The sequence below is a fragment of the Chiloscyllium punctatum genome, chromosome 40 (genome assembly GCF_047496795.1).
Source record: "Chiloscyllium punctatum isolate Juve2018m chromosome 40, sChiPun1.3, whole genome shotgun sequence".
Taxonomy (NCBI): domain Eukaryota; kingdom Metazoa; phylum Chordata; class Chondrichthyes; order Orectolobiformes; family Hemiscylliidae; genus Chiloscyllium; species Chiloscyllium punctatum.
The window spans coordinates 58,746,844-58,768,310 of NC_092778.1; the positions used below are offsets into that span (position 1 = coordinate 58,746,844).

A 21,467-nucleotide genomic window follows, 5' to 3' on the forward strand; every position below is an offset into this window, starting at 1 on the left:
AGGAACAGCACCTTATTTTCTACTTATTGTTGAGGCCTGAAGGCTGGAAAATAGTTGAATTCAATAACATCAGGTCAGGAACACTCCCTTCCACCAACCATTTGCATGGGTTTGCTCTTAGCAAAGCGAACTTATGGACGGGTTGGACCGAAGGGTCTGTTTTCATGCTGTACATCTCTATGACTCTATGACTATTGAGACCTATCAGAAACATGTATTTGGTATCTGCATTTCGCCATTACAATCATTAGCATTCTCTTTGTCTTTTGCTCAGGGCACCCTCACAAGTTGTTCAATTTGACTCCTCTCCTTACTTTGCCAACAACATAAAATCCATCCTATTCCAGCCCCCTTCAGTTCTGAAAGTGATCTCTCTCCTTAGACCCGGTGTTTCTTTACGACACTAACTACATTTATTTAATATAGCCAAGAAAGTTTGTATTTGATCATAGGTCAGATTCTGATGTAGTTCCTTCGATAGCAGGATGATCATCATAGGGGCATTATCAATGTATTGAACCTTGATTTAGTCTCTTATTTGACTATTTGCATTGTGGTAGGTATGCAAACAAGCTGGGTGTATCTCACTGTACACTGTCTATTCAGATGCTTCCATACAATACAATCCTGTCAGTGATTTACTAGGTGGATACTTTATTACATACAAAATACAGAATTAATAACCATTTCTTATTTTAGTTTTCATTACAAACACAGCCTTTATTAAAAAGATGTTGAATCATGAGATCAAAACAAAAAAAAAAATTACCAGGAGAAAGAGTCCAAGTAGTGTTAAGGGGCTTAGCTTTCAATAAAACGTATACATAACTGGGGAAGAGTTTACAATGTTTTCTAAATGTCTTTGAAAGTACTAAATACTAAGCAATACTGCAGATGTCATCCAAAAGAAGAAATCCCCAAACAGTTTTGAATAGGAATTTAGATTTCTGTAGCATACAGTAGGATCCTGGATAACCATAGATTTACTTAAGGACAGTTGCCCTGGAAGTCTATATTTCAACTGGTCTTTATAGTGGAATCTTTGTTACAGTAGAAATAAACAAATATGCCTATCATTTTCAGAAATTAGTTCGGATTTCAAATCATAAACCCACTGTTAAACTATTTGTGGAGAGAGATTCAAATGTGTGGCGAACATATGAACAATAACTCATGTTGTCACTAAATGGCAGCAATTAATTTGACTTGAGTAATGGCCAAATGCTAAAACTCAAAAATACATGCATTGTGTTCCTTACAATCCAACATGACTGAATATGCACAAATCTATTTAGAATAACGTTCTCTAATCTCAAAAGTTTTGATCCCCATCTGTGGCTGATAATTTAGGCAGGAAAAGGACAACAGCCTATATGTCAACGTATTAGATAAACTATATTTATTATACACAATGTATCGAATGAATATTTTGAAATGCAAATTTCTACTGGGCATTTGAGTTTTATAATTTGTTTAACTGTGTACAATACTATTAGAGTAAAAGCATTAACAATGAGTTTGCATGCAATAAATACATATTGGTTATAAAAACAATACCTCAAGATACTACATTAGAGAAAATGCTAACTTCGTAACCAGTGGGCATATCATTATTTTTGGATATTAAGCTCTGAAGCTACAGCGTCTGGATAAAGATCTTGTACAAGTAGAACTTGCAAATTCTGTTTGGAGATGTATACATTTCTTTAAATAACAAATGATTAGCAAGTTAACACTTCTTTTATTTCATTGCTCATGGATTGGGACTTAATATTTGATCCTCATTTATGAAAGCCTGCGATACCCTCCCTAACCTTATGTAACTGTACAACAGTAAACAATTTACCTATTTCCTTGTATCCATAGACCACTGAAAAAGATGTAACCCCAACATTTCATAATGAAAGAAAGTTGCTTGCTGTAGTATCAATAGAGCTACACTTGCAAAACAATACAAAACCATATTTCACTAGGCACTAGGATTTAAGAAAAAAGGAAAAAAAACTTAAAACATTAACAAGCCATTTGACAGTACCATCCTGCTGCCACTTGAAGCCACTAGCATCTGTTCCAACCCCATTCTACAGCACTGCAATGGTAGTCACACTTCTTAATGCGGAACCTGTAGTGGCATTTCCTACATGAGCTATTAGGGTTTGTTTTTTAAAATTTAAAACTGGTTATCTGGAAATAAAAAAAAACACTTCTGGGCTAGGAATTTTTTTTTGAGAAAGATGAAACACTCCTTTGTCAGGAGGTTGATTGCTAAGTTTCAGTGCAATTGTTATTTTCGATTACATTGATGCTTGCTCTCCAGTTAGCAAACAGGTACAGGGATAAGAGGTCAACATCTTAAAAGCACTCAAATGGTGAACCTTGTTCTATCATTTAGATTTAAGAATCTTTGTAATCTAATGTTCTTCTGATAGTCAGGGTATAAAAACAAATAACACCAACTTGACAAACTTACAAATACTGAATTTGAGTATTCCTCAACAGCAGTAGCTTCTGTTTCCCATAAACGTGAAGACAGAAATTTCTCATGTCAAGAGCATATCATTTAGTTTCTGGAAATATCTTTTAGCTTTAAAGTAGGGGAAAAGTCATGATGACAGAGTTTAGTTCAGTTTAAGTACTTTATTTGCATTGATGGCCTTGCAGTAGTTACTTTCAATGAACCTGCTCCATACATTTTGGCACCTCTAGGCAGGTCAGATTTGAACCTGGATCTTCTGGTATAGAGCTAGGGACACTATCACTGTGCCATAAGAGTCCATGGCTTTGAAGTAGTCTGATTACTGAAGTGAAGTGTAGAATGCAAAAGTTTATTTCAGTGGCAGAATATCCATAACAGAATCATGTGAGGCTGGAGACATTTTTCAGCAGATTAATGCATAAAAATAAAACTTTAAAAAGTTTCATGTCAAGCTCAAAGAGCAGGAGACGCTCAGATTATCAACCACATCTGCACATCAGAAACATGAAGATTTTCTTAATTAGTCTGGTGCCATGAATTGCAGAAGGGCTGGGTTACAAAGAGTTCCAATCATACTTATTGGCAACAAAAAAAAAAGGCACCTACTTATATCAAAACCAAAAGTTTGATCTGAAGACAACTTTTTAAATCAATTGTCCTGTTTTAGAATGAAATAGTACTCAGAATAGCAAATGCCTGTTTCCAGCAATTTACACTGCAACAGATGGCTTGTATTATATTAATGAATAAAAAAGTACAAACAGACCCAGACATCAATTTTATTTGGTTTTCAACATTGTAGACTCAGAAGCATTTGTTTTAGATTTTAAATATTGTCCAGATTCAAGAGCAAAAAGGCAAATTGAATAGTTCTTGGGGGATAATGGTTTAAGTTTTGATTCTTGGGTGAAAGAAAATAATTAAAATCTAAATGATTTAGTCTAATCCAAAAATTAGATCATATTTGAATCATATTATATGCAGTGTATTGTTTTTTAAAAAACACTCAATGTCAGTATTTAATGTAGGCACATATTATTAGATCCAGTTTGATGTGATGGTAAATATGTTGCTCTTGACATATGTAGGTTTGGCACTGTACTATTTATGAGCTTCTATGAACGAACAAACATTCATTCAATTTTTTAAAAGTGGCACCTTCTTTAAACATTGTAGTTTTCAAAATTATTTTTGTTTGAATTTTTTTTTAAAGGAACCAAATCCACATAATTCTCTAACTGTACAAAAAAGTATCAGATGTTTCTTTTGAATTTTTTTTTTAACAAAACGTTTTTACACATTTAAGGCAACATTGAAGAAAATACACTGTCCCAGTAGATACCATATGGTACAGTTCTTGGGTTTATAAAAAAGCAATAATGTACCTCTGAAAAGGATCATATTCCGTCTTGGCGACGCTTTTCAGGATAACTAAATTCATTTTGTGACATATCGTTTTAAAGAATTGTGAAAATGTCACATTTTTGAGAACTAAATGGGATCATAGAATAAAAACAGACCAACTTTGGGAAAGGTTTAATTCGAGACAGGGTTTTAAAAAAAATCACCAGTTTAAAAACTAAACTAGCTAGTTTGTGGAGACTGAAGTGCTTAAACCAGCTGCTCTATGAACATGAACAAACAAGATGAATGAACATAGGATAATAATACAAAAACTGCTCATCACTGACAAAAGAAAACTTGCAGCTGTACCTTGTTGTTGACAAATGTGGATTTTGATTTTTCTAAATACTGTGGCAAACAGGTTGAGAATTTGCAATTAATAAGGATTCGAAAGTGTGGAATTAACTATTATTTGGGGTTTCCTTAATCTGACAGTCACTGTACAGATGGGCTTTGTTTGCAAGGGACTGATGCTATCATCCAGAAGTCATTTCTGTAGTGATGTATACAGGAGGATTTAGAACAAGGTAAACCTCTTATTTACGTTTCCGTAAAACAATATACATCACACCGCTGATCAGAGTGAACGCAAAAGCGATCCAAGCTAGAATGTAAGAGTATCCGTAATTTCCTGAATTTAGGGTAAAAGTAGTATGGAAGGTTTCTTGCTGGTTTGTATAAATGGAGGCTGCAATCATTACACAGAGACCTGAGAAAGCAAAAATTTAAAAAGTTAATACAAGTCATTCTGAGATACAGAACTCTACACTTTCAAAAGAATCTAAGTAACTTGTATCATATATACTTTTTATTCATTCATAGGATGTGGGTGTGGTCCCTAATTAGCTACTGCTGTTGGTGTGGAGTTATGTAGCCAGCAGTTTCCTTCCCGAAAGGGCATGAGCAAACCAGATTTTTCTTTACAACCAATAGAAGCTTCATGGTCATTAGACTCTTAATTCCAGATTTTGATTGAATGTAAACTCCACCATCTGCCCAAACATTACATGGGTCTCTGGATTAATAGTCTAGCAATAACACCATGAGACCACTCCTTCCTCTTCACATAATTCGCAAGGATTTCAGTTGTTTACATACTCCAAGTGTGAAGTTTAACACTTTGTTTCTGAACTTTATATCAGGAATTGATCTCAGGGTGCACTTTTATTGCTGTTATTTTGGCACTGCAGGATGAGATCCCTAACCCAAACAGACAAATACCAGGGTGCACTACAATCATAACATTAACCAAAAAGCAATTTACAACCAAAGTAGATAAAGGAGCAAAGCAGTAGGTGCAGGTACAGTTACAACATTTAAAAGACATTTAGACAGGTACATGAGTAGGGACAGTTTAGAGGGAAATGGGCCAAGTGCAGGCAAGTGGGACTAGTTTAGTTTGGGAACATGGTCAACATGGACGAGTTGGTCCAAAGGCTCTGTTTCCCTGTTGTAGGACTCTGACTCTGACTCTATCAGTCCAAGAAAGAGATTTTACGTAGGCATTTAAAAAGTACACAGAAAGTGTGCAAGAGAGACAGCGGTTTAAAAGAGGGGGTGACGGATAATGGCACTATGACGACCGAAAATGTCACAGAGAGTGACAGCACAACAAACAGAAGGCCCAATTCAGGAGACAAAGGCTGTGGCCAGAGACACAGAATGCCTGTTATGATTATAAAATGAAGGAATGTGAAAAGGATGATGTGGATTTTAAAAGTTAATCTTTTAATAGTCAGGAGCCTGTATAGGTCAATGATGAATGCAGTGGTTGAGTTTCAAACAAATCAAAAAAAGGAGCACGTTGCAGAAATCCAGAGGAAAGAAAAGGGTGGTGTGGTAATGTTAGTTTTGGAACAAGAGGCAAAGAATATTAATGCCTAAAAAAAAAAGCAGACTTCATCTTGGATTGCATATGACATCGGGCTCAAATGCGAGTTAAGGTTTGCACATCTCAGGTACAAAAGAACAACGTTATCATTCAAGCTAAAACTAACATCTTAAAATCTTACTGGTAGTCAACTAGAGGAAATAATGCACCATGAGATTGAATGATGGGAAATCATTCAGCCAGCCAGCCAGCCATTTGAGGGGGTTATCAGGAAAACCATTGGAAGAATCAGTAAGGGCAACTTTTTCAGCATGCATCTGAAAGCTGACCCAAATTATGTCACTGGTGGGCTACATACCCTTGGAGCACTGGAAGTGAATTTGTAAGATAACAAAATCCAGGAGTAACATGACTGCAGTCAGACAGGCAGGAGTGGAATCATACAAGGTTGCACATAAACCTTAGAGAACAGAGCAAGATGGCATTTTCCACCATGCCAGAAAGAAGTTGAGGAGAGCAAGACACAAAATTAGACATATTTATGGTAATTTTACACCTTGGGTCATGGTGAAGGCTGAACTAGAAGGATTTTAAGATTTTTTTTTCCCCCCCCGAATAAAAGTACTTTGTTTGTTTTATATTCCACAGACTTACTAGAAAGCAGTTGCAGGGTTCCAGCAATGTAAAACCTCTGTCCCTTCTGTAGTCGGAACAGTTGAACAACAAACACAATGAAGGAAATGCAGCAAAAGATCACTGACAGGCACATGGTCGCCTGTATTGCCTTGATGCAGTCTGCAGAATAAAACAAAAGATGAAGATTAACTTTTGCCTAATTAGGAGGACTGCAAAAACAAACTTAAATGTTGGTTTTTTTAACATGTTCTGCTCTAAAGCATTATTCATCCAATGTTTGGCAATTTTAAAAATGTTTCAGAGTGGTTGCTAATTTGTTAATTAAACAATGAGAACAAAAATCCACATAACACCAAAACCTCTGCACAGTTAACAAAACAAATGCAACAGTTATTGCGAATAAAAGTGAACATTTTTATTACATTTTCCATTCATCCCCAGCCTTAGTTGAAAATCCAACCTGTGCACAACCTGGGGTTGAAACATTGAGTTGAGCCATTTAGTTCAAGCCACAGGAAAATCATTTTGAAAATTGTTGTTTTTACTTCAAATGGTTATCTGACCCCTTTGGGGAGAGAGAAAGATCAGACCTCTCCCTACTGAAATCAAAAACCCATTGAGCTCTCCTTTGGAATCAAAGTTCCCAAATTAATAGTAATATTATTAATGATACAGCAAACTTTGTTTTAACTGGTACCTGATCGAATAGCTCTCTTGACAAACTGGCAAAAATTGTATACCTCAAACACTGCGATCTACTATGATTTTCAAGTGTTTATATTTTATATAAAGTATAACATTGTGCATATCCTCTGCATTATGTTTTGATTACTTAGTGTGTGATATTAACATTGATTTTAGGAGATGTGTTGATGTTTTTGCATAGATTTTCTTTTGAGTGATGTTTATGTCATTTAGTCTGGGTTTACTATGGGTTTGTGTACCTCCTTGAAAATCTGGAACAGTTGATCAACTAGCACATTCCTGCTCCCACAGGTGCCAGTTAATAAAAGGTTTGCTGTATAAAACTTTAATTACACGTGGGTGTAGCAGACTTTGGGAATTGTATTTGAGCCTGAGACAAACTCCCGACCGCACTCCAATCATCAAGAAGAAGACCACCTCCAACTCTGCCCCTGCCTCAGCTCAAGTGCCGCTGAATCCCTCATTTACTTCAAATTTGACTAGTTTGATGCTTTCTTGCTACTTAGTGAAATGATTGCAGCCCACTGCCAACTTGTGCTTTTACAAATGGAAAAAATATAAGGACACAGTGGGTGAGGGGGGGAGGGGGGTGGCACAAGCAGGAAGAGATCAGAAGACATTATCCTTAGTTACAGAAGGGCAATTTAGTTCTTGGCAGACTCCAGGCCACCAGAACTGGAAAGAAGTCTTAAGGTCTTTTGGCAGAAAAGACACAGGAAAATAAATCCTTAGCAATTCTTCAGTAAAGAAAAGTCAGCAAGTTGGCCTGTCCGAGTGCCTCTTGGAGAAGGCAGAATTACTGTGTAGACAATCATTGAAAAATGAGGTTGGAATATGCTTCACCGGGATGGAGTGTCTGTAGGCTAGATTACTGAGAAAAAAAAAAGGGACTGAATTTTTCATTTTGTGGTTTGTGATTATTGGACATTTTGGGTTTGACCTGGTTCCAAAGTAGAGATGCATTCTTTATCATTGTCACAGCAGCAGAGCCTGATCATATATTTCTGGCTCCTTAAACATACAGGGTCATATAAATTTTATTAAACATCTGTGGAACCCAAAGTTTCATTTTTGTCCTAGGCTTCTATCAATTTGAACAAAGTACCAAAATGCAATGAACCCCAGTAAAAACATACCCAAACATTTACATATAGGTGGGTGGTGGTGAAGGGAAACAAACCTTTTGAATTAAAATGTGAATCTAAGGCAACCAATTCATGCAAATACTTACCTCCATAATACTCAACAAATTCGTTCACACAATGAGAACCATTCGAAAAGCAGGTCATCCATATATCAGTGCTGAGTAAATCATTTCGCCACCAGGCCTAAAAACAAAATATATTTTGGAAAATTAAATAAATTATACTGCCTGCTTTTTGAAGCTGAAACACCAAAAATGCAAGTTACTCATTACAAAATAAAATAAATTTCTTTCAGAAATACCTCCAAGCTTTTTTTTAAAAACACAAATCTAGAATCATTGAATGATACTGACACAAGCCAAAGACAATTTGACCCAGTATGTCCCTGCTTCATCACACCCCTGTAAATTTTTATTATTTCCTTCAAGTAATTATTCAATTCTCTGGATAGTACAACTGAGTGTATTTTCAGCAACCTTTCAGACAGTACATTCTCGATCACAACACATTAAGGAATATTTCCTCTTCTCACCATTGGTTCATTTACCAAGGACTTTAAAACCACATCCTTTAATTACTAAAACCCCATCCCCTCTTTTTTTTAAAAAAAACAAACTGGAAGGAGATTGTCTTCACTTACTTGTTCAAAATCCTTAATCATCCATTAAATTTCTTATGCCAAGGAGAACTACCTGAAGGATTCTGGGAAACTCCTTTACATCCTTTCCAAGGCCTTGCTCTCCTTCCTAACATGTTCCGTTCTGGGCACCATTCAAACTTTAATTCAGCTAAAGCGGAAATGTTTTGTGATGTTTTACCACACAGTATATTTGTTTTGCCACTCTGCATCACCATTTCTAAAGCCAAAATGCTTTTGTGAAACAAACACAAGCAGTTTTCTAGACTTGTCCTATAACCTTCAAGCTTGTGCACATGCACCTGGAACTCATTTTCTGCACTATTTACAAATGTACCATTTAATTCACATGACCTTCCATTTGTACTTACTAACAAAATATTTCACTTTACATTTAATCAGTACACTTTATTTGCCGTTTGTCTGTCTCAGTTTTAAGAATAATGTCTATGTTCTCACTATTTATTATTACAGTTTTGATATTCTAGATCATCTACAATCTTTTATGTTTGGTCCTTTGTACTCAAGCCCATGGCATACATATCTCAATAAGAGCAAAAGTTTGTAATATTGCTCCTTGGGGAGCACCATTTACACCTCAATCCAGTGTAAAGAACTCATCACTATTTACTACAGAGTCCCATGTTGAATTATATCACATAACCTGCAGATTAAAGGCAGCTTTGTATATTTTGTTCTGTAATACAAATTATTCCTATTTATAGGAAATTAGCATTAAATTTCTCATCAAGATTCCAAGAATTGAACAGCATGAAATTTGGCCAAACAAACATCGCTGAGTTACCTCAATCCCTGCAGGTCACTCATGATTATTCACTCTATCTTATCTCTATATCCTGCCATTTCAAATATTTATTCATCTCCTTTTAAGCAAGGGTCACTTTGAATATTGTCTAATATTTCCTTTTTTTTATAAAGATAGGAAAGCAAAGCTTCTTTTCTTCACCCGGGGCCCATGTTTCTTTAAAAATGTCCCTTAAAAATGTTTTTATCAATACTTGCTGTATCTATAATTAACAACAAGAACAAGTTTGATAAATAGAATGAGTTCAGTCAAACATCCAATTGTGTAGACTTGAGCAAATATTTTTTTCTTCATTCACAGGATGTGGGTATCATAGGTCAAACACTGATCATCAATCCCTAATTTCCCTTATGAAGGCGACAGTGAGCTGCCTTCTTGAACTACAGTAATCCTTGGGGTGTAGGTCCATCAATAATGCTGGTCGGGAGGGACCCAAGTCAGGATGAGGAGTGGCTTGGAGGGAAACTTGCAGGCTCTGGTCTTCCCATGCACCTGCTGCCCTTATCCTTCTGGATAAAGGGGCTCAGTCTGGAAGGAGCCTTGATTAGTTGCTACTGTGCATTTTGTAGGTGGTACACACTGCTGGTACAATGTGTCAGTGCTGGAGGAAATGAATGATGGTTGGTGAATGTGGTGCCAATCAAACAGGCTGCTGTGATCTGGATAGTATCAAGCTTCTTAAGAGTTTTTGGAGCTACATCCATCCAGGCAATTGGGGGAATATTCCACCATAATCCTGATTGTGCCCCTGATATGGTGGGCAGACTTTGGGGAGTCAGGAGGAGAGTTCTTTGCACAGAATTCCAAGTCGGTGACCTGCTCTTGTAACCACAATTATATAACTGACATTAGACCATTAAATATCTTAACACCTCTAAAAGGCACAGCATACTCATTCATTACCACCATTCTAAGGGCCAATTCAACCATAGCCACTTGCTTCCTTGATCTACTCATGCTACCTCAGAATTGGCTAAGACCTATGTTCATCTCTAAGGAAGACCATAACCTTCAGTGACTGCTCCTACTATGAGAGAGTACAACATAGTAGAATTAACAGTGAATAAAAACACATGGAGATTAGTGACCATGGAATGGCTAATGATCAAACAGCTCATATCACAGCAACACTGAAAAACACTTATTACGCATGAGCAAGGCTTATAGTTTGAATGGCCTTCAAAAGGAGCCTTCCACATCCATCAAGGTTTTACCTGAACATCCACTAATATCATTTATTGTATCCGTTGCTCCCGATGCGGTCTCCTCTACATTGGGGAGACTGGATGCCTCCTAGCAGAGCGCTTTAGGGAACATCTCCGGGACACCAGCACCAATCAACCACACCGCCCTGAGGCCCAACATTTCAACTCTCCCTCCCACTCTGCTGAGGACAGAGGTCCTGGGCCTCCTTCACTGCCGCTCCCTCACCACCAGACACCTGGAGGAAGAACGCCTCATCTTCCGCCTCGGAACACTTCAACCCCAGGGCATCAATGTGGACTTCAACAGTTTCCTCATTTCCCCTTCCCCCACCTCACCCTAGTTCCAAACTTCCAGCTCAGCACTGTCCCCATGACTTGTCCTACCTGCCTATCTTCTTTTCCACCTATCCACTCCACCTTCCCCCCTGACCTATCACCTTCATTCCCTCCCCCACTCACCTATTGCACTCAATGCTACTTTCTTCCCACCCCCACCCTCCTCTAGCTCAGCTCTCCACACTTCAGGCTCTCTGCCTTTATTCCTGAAGGGCTTTTGCCCAAAACATCGATTTTACTGCTCCTTGGATGCTGCCTGAACTGCTGTGCTCTTCCAGCATCACTAATCCAGAAACTTATGATTTGAATGCCAGGCAGGTTTGCCAGATGTGAAAAAAGGTATGTTTATACAAGTCTCAGACTGACTTCAATGTCAGAAACTTAATCCGCTCACTCACTTTCTTAGTGAAACAAGAATGGGGAATCAAAACATATTAGACTGCCTATTGCCAGCTAACAACACAGCCAAACTCCAAACTCAAAATGGCTTTGGCCGAGATGAGTGAACATAGAAGAACAGCCGTTTAGCTCACATTGCTACTTACTCATTGCTCATTCTTGCCCCATAACCCAGTCATTGCTTTCAAAGTTCCCTAGTGGAAGTTAGCATTCTAAAATGCACTGCTCTCCTGCCCCTCTAATCAATGATGACACTTTGCCATTAAAAAGCACCATCCATACAGTTCCACTAAATTTTCCACTTCCTTTCATTCACTACTGTTAGTTTCTCCATTCCAATAACACTGTTCTCCACTTCCCTGCTTTCTCTTTCATTGAATGGCTTTCACCCTCTCTTTTCTCCCATCAGCATCCTGCTGTCAAACAGATCCCCAACAGTCCTTATTAGAAGCAGGAACTCCAGTCCCCATGAAATTCTCAGGCAGCAATCCTCTGTTGACGGAATGGTGAGATTTAGGAGGGATGGGGCAGTGGATCATCGTACGACTAGTGACATTGAAGGTAAGGGGCCCAGTTGTTAATCTTTATTAGTACTTGTTATAAACTGTGTTAAACTGGCCTCTAAAGACACAAACGTAAGTGGCAACAACTGGTATGCAGGAGTTGGGGGGGACAACATTTTTTTTTTTAAAAAGTGACTGGGACAAAGAGCAAAAATGACACTTGGCTAAAAGCCATTTAATTTGACGTGGTTTACATCACTTATAATAAAATACAGTTATTTTTTATAAAGATTAAGTCTGTAGATAGACAGGCCACTGTACACAGATTATAAACTCAAGATATTTGATTTGTCAATGTTTTCAGAAGGTAAACAAAAGCCTATCTGACAACAGAATGCAGCTATCAACTGACAAAGTGTAACCAAGCATTCAGCCGCACCTCCTAATATTTCCTCGATAAATATTTGTGTTTTTCCTAAGCCTCTGAAGTCTTTTGGCTTGCTGTTCTATGTCAAAAAGACACTTTGTAAGAACAAAATGGTATTATTCATTCACTTTGGATGTCAAACCCAACTCTAATGATACATCCGTTCTTGAAAGCCTCTACTATGTGCGGCCTTCTTCATTCCTGCTGCAAAAGCAGCCCAGTTGACTGGACGGCTGGTTTGCAATATAGAATGCTGCCTGTAGCGAAGGTTCAATTCCCACTCCTGCTAAGGTCACCATGAAGTTCCTGTATTCTCAATGCCTAAAGTGTAGTGACCCTCAGTTGCAGCTCACCACCAGTCATCTCTCTGAGGCTGGGCCTTTAGAGCTGTTAAGATATTTAATGTCTAACATTAGTTGTAGAATTATGGTTACAAGAGCAGGTCAGAGGCTTGGAATTCTGCCCAAAGACCAATGGTTCAGTTTACACTTACTCTTAAAAACTCACATACAAGAAGCGCTTTATAAAAGAATATTACAATGTGACTGGTAAATTAAAAATGGAAAGAGCATCTGGTAACTTGTACCATTTTTACTCATGTAAATCTTAACACTCAAAACTACTCACATTATTTATCGTGGCAATGAACAGCAAGGCAGCTGTGGCTAGGTGAAAGACAAGAATGAATCCCAGAAGCACAAGCATCACGATAAAAGGTCTGTCTGTACTTGTCTCACACGAAACTTCTTCAAACTACAAGCGTTTGCTGCAAATACAAAAATACAAATTAGTTTTTCATAGACACACACAGTCGCACATAAAAGACTGACTGTTTAGTACACAAAATGACAAGTTTGCACATTTTTTTAAAACTCATATAGAAAGAACCAGCAGATAATTTTGGAGCCAGACATCTGGCAAAACCATCCACTTTTATTTTTTATATATATGCAGGCCCTGCAGGAAATTTTACAAAGCCAGTGAACAATGTTCTTTAAATTAATAAGAAGCAAGGGAGAAGGCTATCTGGACCATGCTGATGTTTTAGGATTATTGTCTTTGTTCTCAGTTTGGTTCAAAAATAAAACTGATCAATTTTACTGAATAGCTTTTGTGAAGGAATGATTCAGTCAAGGATAGCTCAACACCATCATGCTGTGTCTATCACTGCGCTAAATGGGTCAAACTTTGAACAGGTCCAACTCCGCAAGGCTGGGCGTCTGAGACGCTGTGGGCCATCAACAGCAGAATTGCACCTCAGTATAAACTGTAACTTCATGGCCCAGCACATCCCCTATTCAACCAGGGGATCAACCCTGGTTCAAAGAAAAGGGCAGGAGGGCATGCCAGAAACAGCGCCACGCAGACCAGAAATGAAAAGTCATTGTGAAGCTTTACATAGGACTACTTGTTTGCCAAACAGTGAAACACAAATGATAGACAGAGCTGTGTGATTCCACACCAAATGGATCAGATCAAAGTTCTGCAGTCCTGCCACATCATATCAAACAACTCACTGGAGAAAGAGGCTCCACAAATATCTCCATCCTCCAAATAATAGGGGAGCCTGGCACAAAGAGTGCCAGAGACAAGATTGAAGGATCTGCAACAATTTTCAGCCACAAGTGCCAAGTGGACAACCAATCTCAGACTCCTCCAGTGGTCCCCAGCATCACAAATGTCAACCTTCAGCCAATTTGATTCACTCCATGCAAATTTTGGCAAAGACAGTGGGCCCTAACATTATTCCGGCAGTAACGCATACATAAGGTCCAGAGTTTGCCGTTACCAAAGCCAAGCTATTCCAGTGCAGTTACAACACTAGCATCACCTGAACATTTGGAAAATTGCCCAGGTATGTCCTGCATAGGAAACGTAGTCCAATCCAACCTGGCGAATTACCACCACAGTATTAGAAGGTACCATCAATGGTGCTATCAAGCAACACTCCGTTCAGTTACTGCAGAGCCTGAGTTCATTACAGTCTTGGTTCGAACATGAACAGCAGAATTCCAAAACTGTGAGGTGTAAAAGACCACCTTTAACAGAGTATGGCATATAGGAGCCCAAGCAAAACTAGAATGAATGTGAAACAGTGGAAAAACGCATCACTGGTTGGAGACATGCTTAACACAAGAGAAGACAGTTGTGTTTGTTGGGATGCTAATCATCTCAGAACTAAAAGGACATCTCTGAATATAGTCCTTGGCCCAATCATCTTCAATTACCTTCCCCTCCATCAGAAGCTGGTCAGAATTGGTGATGTTTGCTGATACTTGCACAATGATAAGCACCATTCACAAGTCCTCAATTACTAAAGCAGTCTATGTCCAGGCTCAGGCTGACAAGTAATGCCAGACAATGACCATCTCCAACAGTAGGGAATCTAACCAATGCTCCCTTAATCACTCATCATTCCGACCTGGAAACATATTGCCATTTCTCAGTGTCGGTGGGTCACAACCTTACAACTCCCTCCTCAATAGACCCACAGTGTTATCTATACCAAATGGACTGCAGCAGTTCAATGATGTGCCTCACCACCTCCACCACCTTCTCAAGGGCTATTAGGGATCAGCTAATAAACGTTGGCCCAGTCAGTGAAGTTCACATCCATTAATGAATTTTTAGAAGCCCTACCAATTAAATGCGGTCAAAAAAAAAGAGGACCAGAAAAAGCTGCTGCAAAACAGTAAATTAGCTACAGTCAATGTGAGAATCAAGTTACTAAGCATTGGTTGCAATTCTCCTTCCAGCTATTGATGTGAGATTAAATCAAGTTGGTTGACTGCCAGAAGTTCAAGATCTTCTGTTAACCATCTGTGTTTAAAGCCTTAGTGGAGGGTCTGTCTCTCATCAGATGGAAGACAATTTTCTGTCGTGAGATTCATCATCATCTCCACATATTCTCGTCATTGCTGTTCTACACAATATTTCTTTTAGGAATTACAGGCCAGAATGATTCCAGCCAATTACTAAACATTCTATTTATTTGTTCCAATTTCACATTTACTTCAAAGGTTTTCAAAAGTATTTCAAGAATGAGTTATTTTTAAATGGCAATCCAAGTTGCTTGGTAAACTTAAGCTATTAAATAAATCTGCATATTACAAATATAAAATGGTTGGCAAGGCAGACGTTCAGGAGATCTGGATCTAGTTGACAAGCATAGAATCCCTGCAGTGTGGAAAACAGGCACTTTGGCCCAACAAGTCCACGCTGACCCTCCGAAGAGTATCCCACCCAAACCCATTCCCCTAACCTATTACTCTACATTTACTCTACAATTCTTGGCAGTGTGGAGGAACAGAGGGATCTGGATGTGCAAGTAGATAGATCCTTCAAAGTTGCACCCAAGTGGATAGAGTTGTTAAGGAAGCATATGGTGTTTTGGCTTTCATTGACAGGGGGAAATCAACTTTAAGATCCATCAGATTTTGCTGCAGCTCTACAAGTCCCTGGTGAGACCACACTTGGAATATTGTGATCAGTTCTGTTTGCACTACTATAGGAAAGATAGAGAGGCTTTGGAGAGGGTGTAAAGAAGGTTTACCAGGATGCTGCCTGGACTGGAGGGCTTGCCTTATGACGAAAGGTTGAATAAGCTCGGACTTTCCTCTCTGGAGAGAAAGAGGAAGAGAAGAGACCTGATTGAGTATATAAGATAATGGAGTAGAATAGATAGAGTTAATAGCCAGAGAATTTTCCCCAGGGCAGGATTGACTGGTACAAGGAATCATAGTTTGAAGATATTAGGAGGAAGGTATAAAGGAGAGGTCAGAGGTAGGTTCTTTACGCTGAGAGTTGTGAATGCATTGCCAGCTGAGGTGGTGGAAGCAGAGTCATTGGGGACATTTAAGCGACTGCTGGACATGCACATGAAGAGCAGTGAGTTGAGGGGTGCATAGCTTAAGTTACTATATTTTACATTAGGACTAAACTTCGGCACAACATCGTGGGCCAAAGGGCCTGTTCTGTGCTGCACTTTTCTATGTTCTATGTTCTACCCCTGACTAATGCACCTAACCTGAACATCTTTGGACCACAGAAGGAAACCGGTGCACCTGGGAGGAAACCCACACAGACACAGGGAGAATGTGCAAACTCCACACAGACAGTTGCCCGAGACTGGAATCGAACCCGGGTCCCTGACGCTGTGAGGCAGCAGCGCTAACTACTGAGCCACTGTGCTACCCACCTCAGTTTGAACCAAGCTCGTTAGTCTCTGTAGATTCCCTCTTCCATGTTCAGCGCCTTTGGGCGAGTTGTCACTTTAGAACGAATCTTATAGGGGTCTGATTGAGGTGGGCAATGATTGGGGCAGGATCTTGCACATCATGTGGCCTGATGTAACTCATTTATTGCAGCTGCCAGAAAAGGGCAAGTTATCGACTGATAAGACCGTTAACAAGCAATAATCCCTCTGAATGGCACATCTCATCACTCCATACACAGCTTGGTCTTACCAATCCCACCAACCAAACTAGACGCCAAGAATTCTCCACTAGGTAGTTAGAGCAAGTTCCTGGTGACTTCAGCTCATCCCATGTTGGACATCTCAGGCACAGTTCACGGAGACTGGTCACACATCCACACATGTCCATTGACACTTGCATCAGACATGTGCAGCTTCTAGAGGTTTTCATGGCACTAAATCCTCAGCACATAACGGCAATTTTTGTTGTATTGCTGGGACATACACCCAGCTCATGAACTGGACCAGGCTGCATTTGGGCTGCTCACCGACTCTCTGTGCTCACTCACTCGGAGCCTCTCTTGGATGACTCACTGCATCCCTGCTTTGCAACATCTTGCTCTTTTGTGCTCAGCTCCCCGAGTCAGAGATACTAAGGTTCAAGATACTGCTGCATTGTTGTGCTGCTGAGCACTGATATGAAGCCAATATGTTTGTCATAGGCATCAGCATGCCCTAGTAGTCAAGGAAGGATATCCTGCCCTAAGGGGCTCCTGGCATAGTAAGCGAAGGACAGCCTCAGAGACAGTCCAGAGGATTGGGCACAGTTACCCACCCACTCAGGACAATCACAACCAGGACCCTCTACTCAAAAAAGGGGCGAGGAGCCAGATGGTGCCTCTTTCCTCCCCATAAACAGCCTTCTTACTGCAATGTGTGAGACGGCATATGTTAAAGGAGATGGAAGTAGATGGCACAGCTGTAACTATTGGCACAGGTTGAGGTAATTTTTACGTAGGCAACGCAGAGAGCATGCAGACTTAGTGGAATTGGGTATTGGAGTGGGTGGCAGTGAGGGAGGGAAGGCACTGCAGGCAGTGAGTGTAACAGAGTATAAGCCTGAGTGGGATGAAGGTACAGAAACAGAGATAGAGATAGAGTGAGCAAGCAATTTCAGGGAAAAGATGGAGGCATTTACATGGGCAGAATGGTCATTGTCCCTCTCCCTACAGTGCAGGGCCTGGTTTGTACTTTCAAGCCACATCGGAGACTGACGCATGGCTGAATATTGAGATCCAACCCCAGGGATGTGCAGACTAGGTGCATTAGTCATGGGAAATGTAAAGTAATAGGGTAGGTATAGATGGGATACTCTTCAGAGGGTCAGTGTGGACCTGTTGGCCCAAATGGCCTGTTTCCCCACTGTAGGGATTCTAGGAAAATGAAACATCCAGATGTCAGAGATGGCATTAACCCAGTTGGCAGCCACAAACCAGGCTGGCACAATCTGCTATTGTGGCCTCCACTGCTGGGCCTTTTGTGGGGCTGGGGGGGGTGGGGGAAGAGAGGTGGAGGACAACCTGCTTCAACCCACCCCATCCAGCAGGACCTCCAGGACCCTATTCACAAAACAAGGCACCAATATTCCCCATCATCCTGCCGTAATTGGTGTAAATATCAGGAACCATGCAAGACAGCTCTGGACTGACGTGGCTGGTCTGGGTATACAACAGGCTTTTTAAAAAAAGGATGATCAGTTCCAGCGAGGCTGGCTGTTCAGAGAACAGTGGGGGTGGCAGAATGGGGTAGCAATCACACGGGAGGGTGGGGGTAATTAGTTAACAAGGTGGTGTTGGTAAAAACACTAAAATTGTGAGAAACTCTCCATGAAACTGACACAATTAAAAACAAAAACTCTATCCTCTTTGGCCACATTTGCTGGCTCCATGTGTGAATGGGACATAGATATTTTGCCCTTATCTGGTTGTAAAGCATGTTGTCCAGACTCTGAACAACACTGACATTGGATACGGGTATGTCCTTAAATCTCTGCTGAGTGAAACGTGTGTCTATGTTAAGAGCCATCTGGTTAGTATTTTGGATGTTCCTTCCTGCTTGGCCACCTTCATGCATCTCTATCATTCTTCTCATCACCTACATACTAAACACAAAAGTATTAATTCAACAAGGCCCCATTGAAACCCTCTTTGAAATGGACAACTGTGTAGCACTTTTCTTGCCCTGCAAGAAGATTCTCCACATCTGAGTTATGGTTTAAAGATTTTCTCTGTCACCCTTTGCATTGGAGTGTCGTATGCATGTCTGGCCAATAGTTTAACAGGGAAAAGTGCTCTTATGGACTCCAGGTTGCAACTCTTCATTAGAGTAGAACTGCTCCAAAAATGAATTTAAGAGTGACAATGTTTGGGTGCCAAAGGGTGAATCCACATTGCAATGGGTTCCACATTTTAGCAAACCATTGCTCTGTCTTCGAAATCTTTAAATTTAAATGAAGAGATTTTAATATTGCCTCCAAGTTAATTAGCTTCCAATTCTTCAGAACTACCACACCTTCCAGCTCCCCTCAAAATATATTTGCATAGTTGAATTTAGAAACAGGCTGCATCAGAACTTCAATGGACCAATCAGCAGGGACAAATCCTTTCCCCACCCCGTCCCTAATACAATGGTGCTTTGTGTTTCTAAGCTTTTAGGAATTTATTGTACTCTTTTTATTTTCTCTCTGCCTTTTTTACCTCCCACATATTCGCTCCTCTCTGCCACCTCAAAGTAAAACGTGGAAGAAGATCTGACTATCATTGAGGTAAAAGAAAATTCCAGCAAGAATTGAGAATTATCCATAGTTCAATGCTTTGTTGATAGATCCGTTTTAAACACTAGGCGTGGTCCGCTGCAAAAGCATGAACTAAACTGACTCATTCAACTGCAGTGCCAAATGTTTCTTCAATATGTGCATGTTCTTTATAGTAACTCTGGACATCCCAATTTTTTTAAAAAATGGAACAAAAACAAAAGGCACAAGTTAAAAAGTCATTTCAACATGGCCCTAAGCAATATTCTGCATTTCAACAGTCAACTTTAATATCTAGGCTCTTTCTACACTTCAGCCAAACCAGCTCAGACCACTTTTGACAATGTAGATGGTTTAATGCTAATAAATTTAAAAAAGGGAAAAATAAAATCTCCTTTTACCATGTAAATATATAGGGCAAATGACCAACTTGGTGTTTGTTAAAGCAAAACACTACTGATCACTCATTTGCTGCATTAAATTAGATGCGATTTCCTCCGCACTGAGAAACTCTTGTTTTTACGGCACCCGAAATGTCACATCTGGAGGAGTCTCCACAACAGCTTGTCTGTTTTCTATCCAATGGGCGATGAGTTTTGGACAGGCAGTCAATCAATATTCTGACTGAAGGAAATCTCTTTTCACCACAACATGTCAGCACTTTACTTTAAACTGCTCAACAGAGAGGAACGGCACAGGAGGAACAACTGGGGAGAAAATAAAAATTGTTTGTCGTGTTATAAAGTGCTTCAGATGAAAAGAAAATACTGACTTCACATTGGTGGGCTTTCACACACAGAATCATACAGTAAAGTGGCCCTTTAGCCCATCAAGTCTGTACTAATAAATGCTAAATCTGCACTCCCCACACTTTCCAGCACTTGGCCCATGGCCTTGAACAACATTTCAAGTGCTCATCCAGGTACTTTTAAAAAGATTGAAGTTCCCCATCAACCATCCTCCCAGGCAGTGCATTCAGGATTTCTCCCACTCTTGATAACAATATTTTTCTTCAAATCCCTTCTAATCATAATGATTATTTTCCAGCCCATTGTTGTCTGCTGCATGATGTTCTCACCCATTGGCAGCCACTTCCAACAGAATAATTGAAGAATGTTAAAATCATTTTAAAATATCACAGCTAGAGAGTGAATAAAGCATGTCATAGATGGAGAGGTATTGCACCACCCCTAGGAATTCTAATGAAAGTAGCTGAATGGAATTGAATAAATGGTTGAATTATATTTAAAAATCAGTGGACTGAGCAGTCTTAATTAAGTTCAGAATAAAAAGCAGACAGATGCTTGATCAGTCAAGCACTATCCCGCCACTAATTGAAATAGCATTTGAATGCTGTATTTGATAACCATCACAAAGCTTATGAAGATGAATCATACCAGATTCAAAACATTAACTGTTTCTATAAGGGTTGTGGAGGGAAAAGAAGGCAGGAAAAGGTGGAGTTGAGAATTATCAGATGGGCCCACAAATCACATGGAATGGTGGAGCAGACTTGATGGGCTGAATGGTCTTCTTCCACTTATGAACATATGCTCCACAGATGCTGCCAGAGCTGCTGTCTCTCTCCAGCACTTACTAATTTTGTTTCAGATTTCCAACACCCACAGTATTTTGCTTTTATTACAAAGCTTGTTGAATCCACTTCTTGGAATTCATGAATTCCATTATACACGCAATAAATTAGGGCAATAAACTTTATAAAGCTGAGCAATATGAAGCTCAAATAAAATAGAACCTTCTGAAGATATACAGATTATTCCATTGCCAGTAGTTCAGTCATTAGAATGGAGCCACTATCCTTGAGCTGTGAATTTTGTCTCTGTAGTTGGCATATGCTGAGCACAAATTATGCCTTGATGATGTTAACTGCTTGCACATTTAGCTTGCAGTAAAATACTGGCACACAGTG

General features: G+C 39.6%; 1 protein-coding gene across 1 annotated transcript in view; it reads right to left on the bottom strand.

The window, feature by feature from the left end:
* Positions 1-634: 634 nt before the first annotated feature.
* The window catches only part of emp2 (epithelial membrane protein 2), a 45,534-nt gene continuing 24,701 nt past the window's right edge, over positions 635-21,467 (bottom strand). Inside the window, exons 2-5 of the mRNA XM_072560005.1 lie at positions 13,158-13,296; positions 8,284-8,380; positions 6,366-6,506; positions 635-4,589 (exon numbers count right to left, since the gene is read on the bottom strand). Of these exons, the coding sequence (XP_072416106.1) occupies positions 4,417-4,589; positions 6,366-6,506; positions 8,284-8,380; positions 13,158-13,235 (489 nt within the window). The 5' untranslated portion in view covers positions 13,236-13,296 and the 3' untranslated portion in view covers positions 635-4,416. The remainder of the gene's footprint in view (positions 4,590-6,365; positions 6,507-8,283; positions 8,381-13,157; positions 13,297-21,467) is intronic.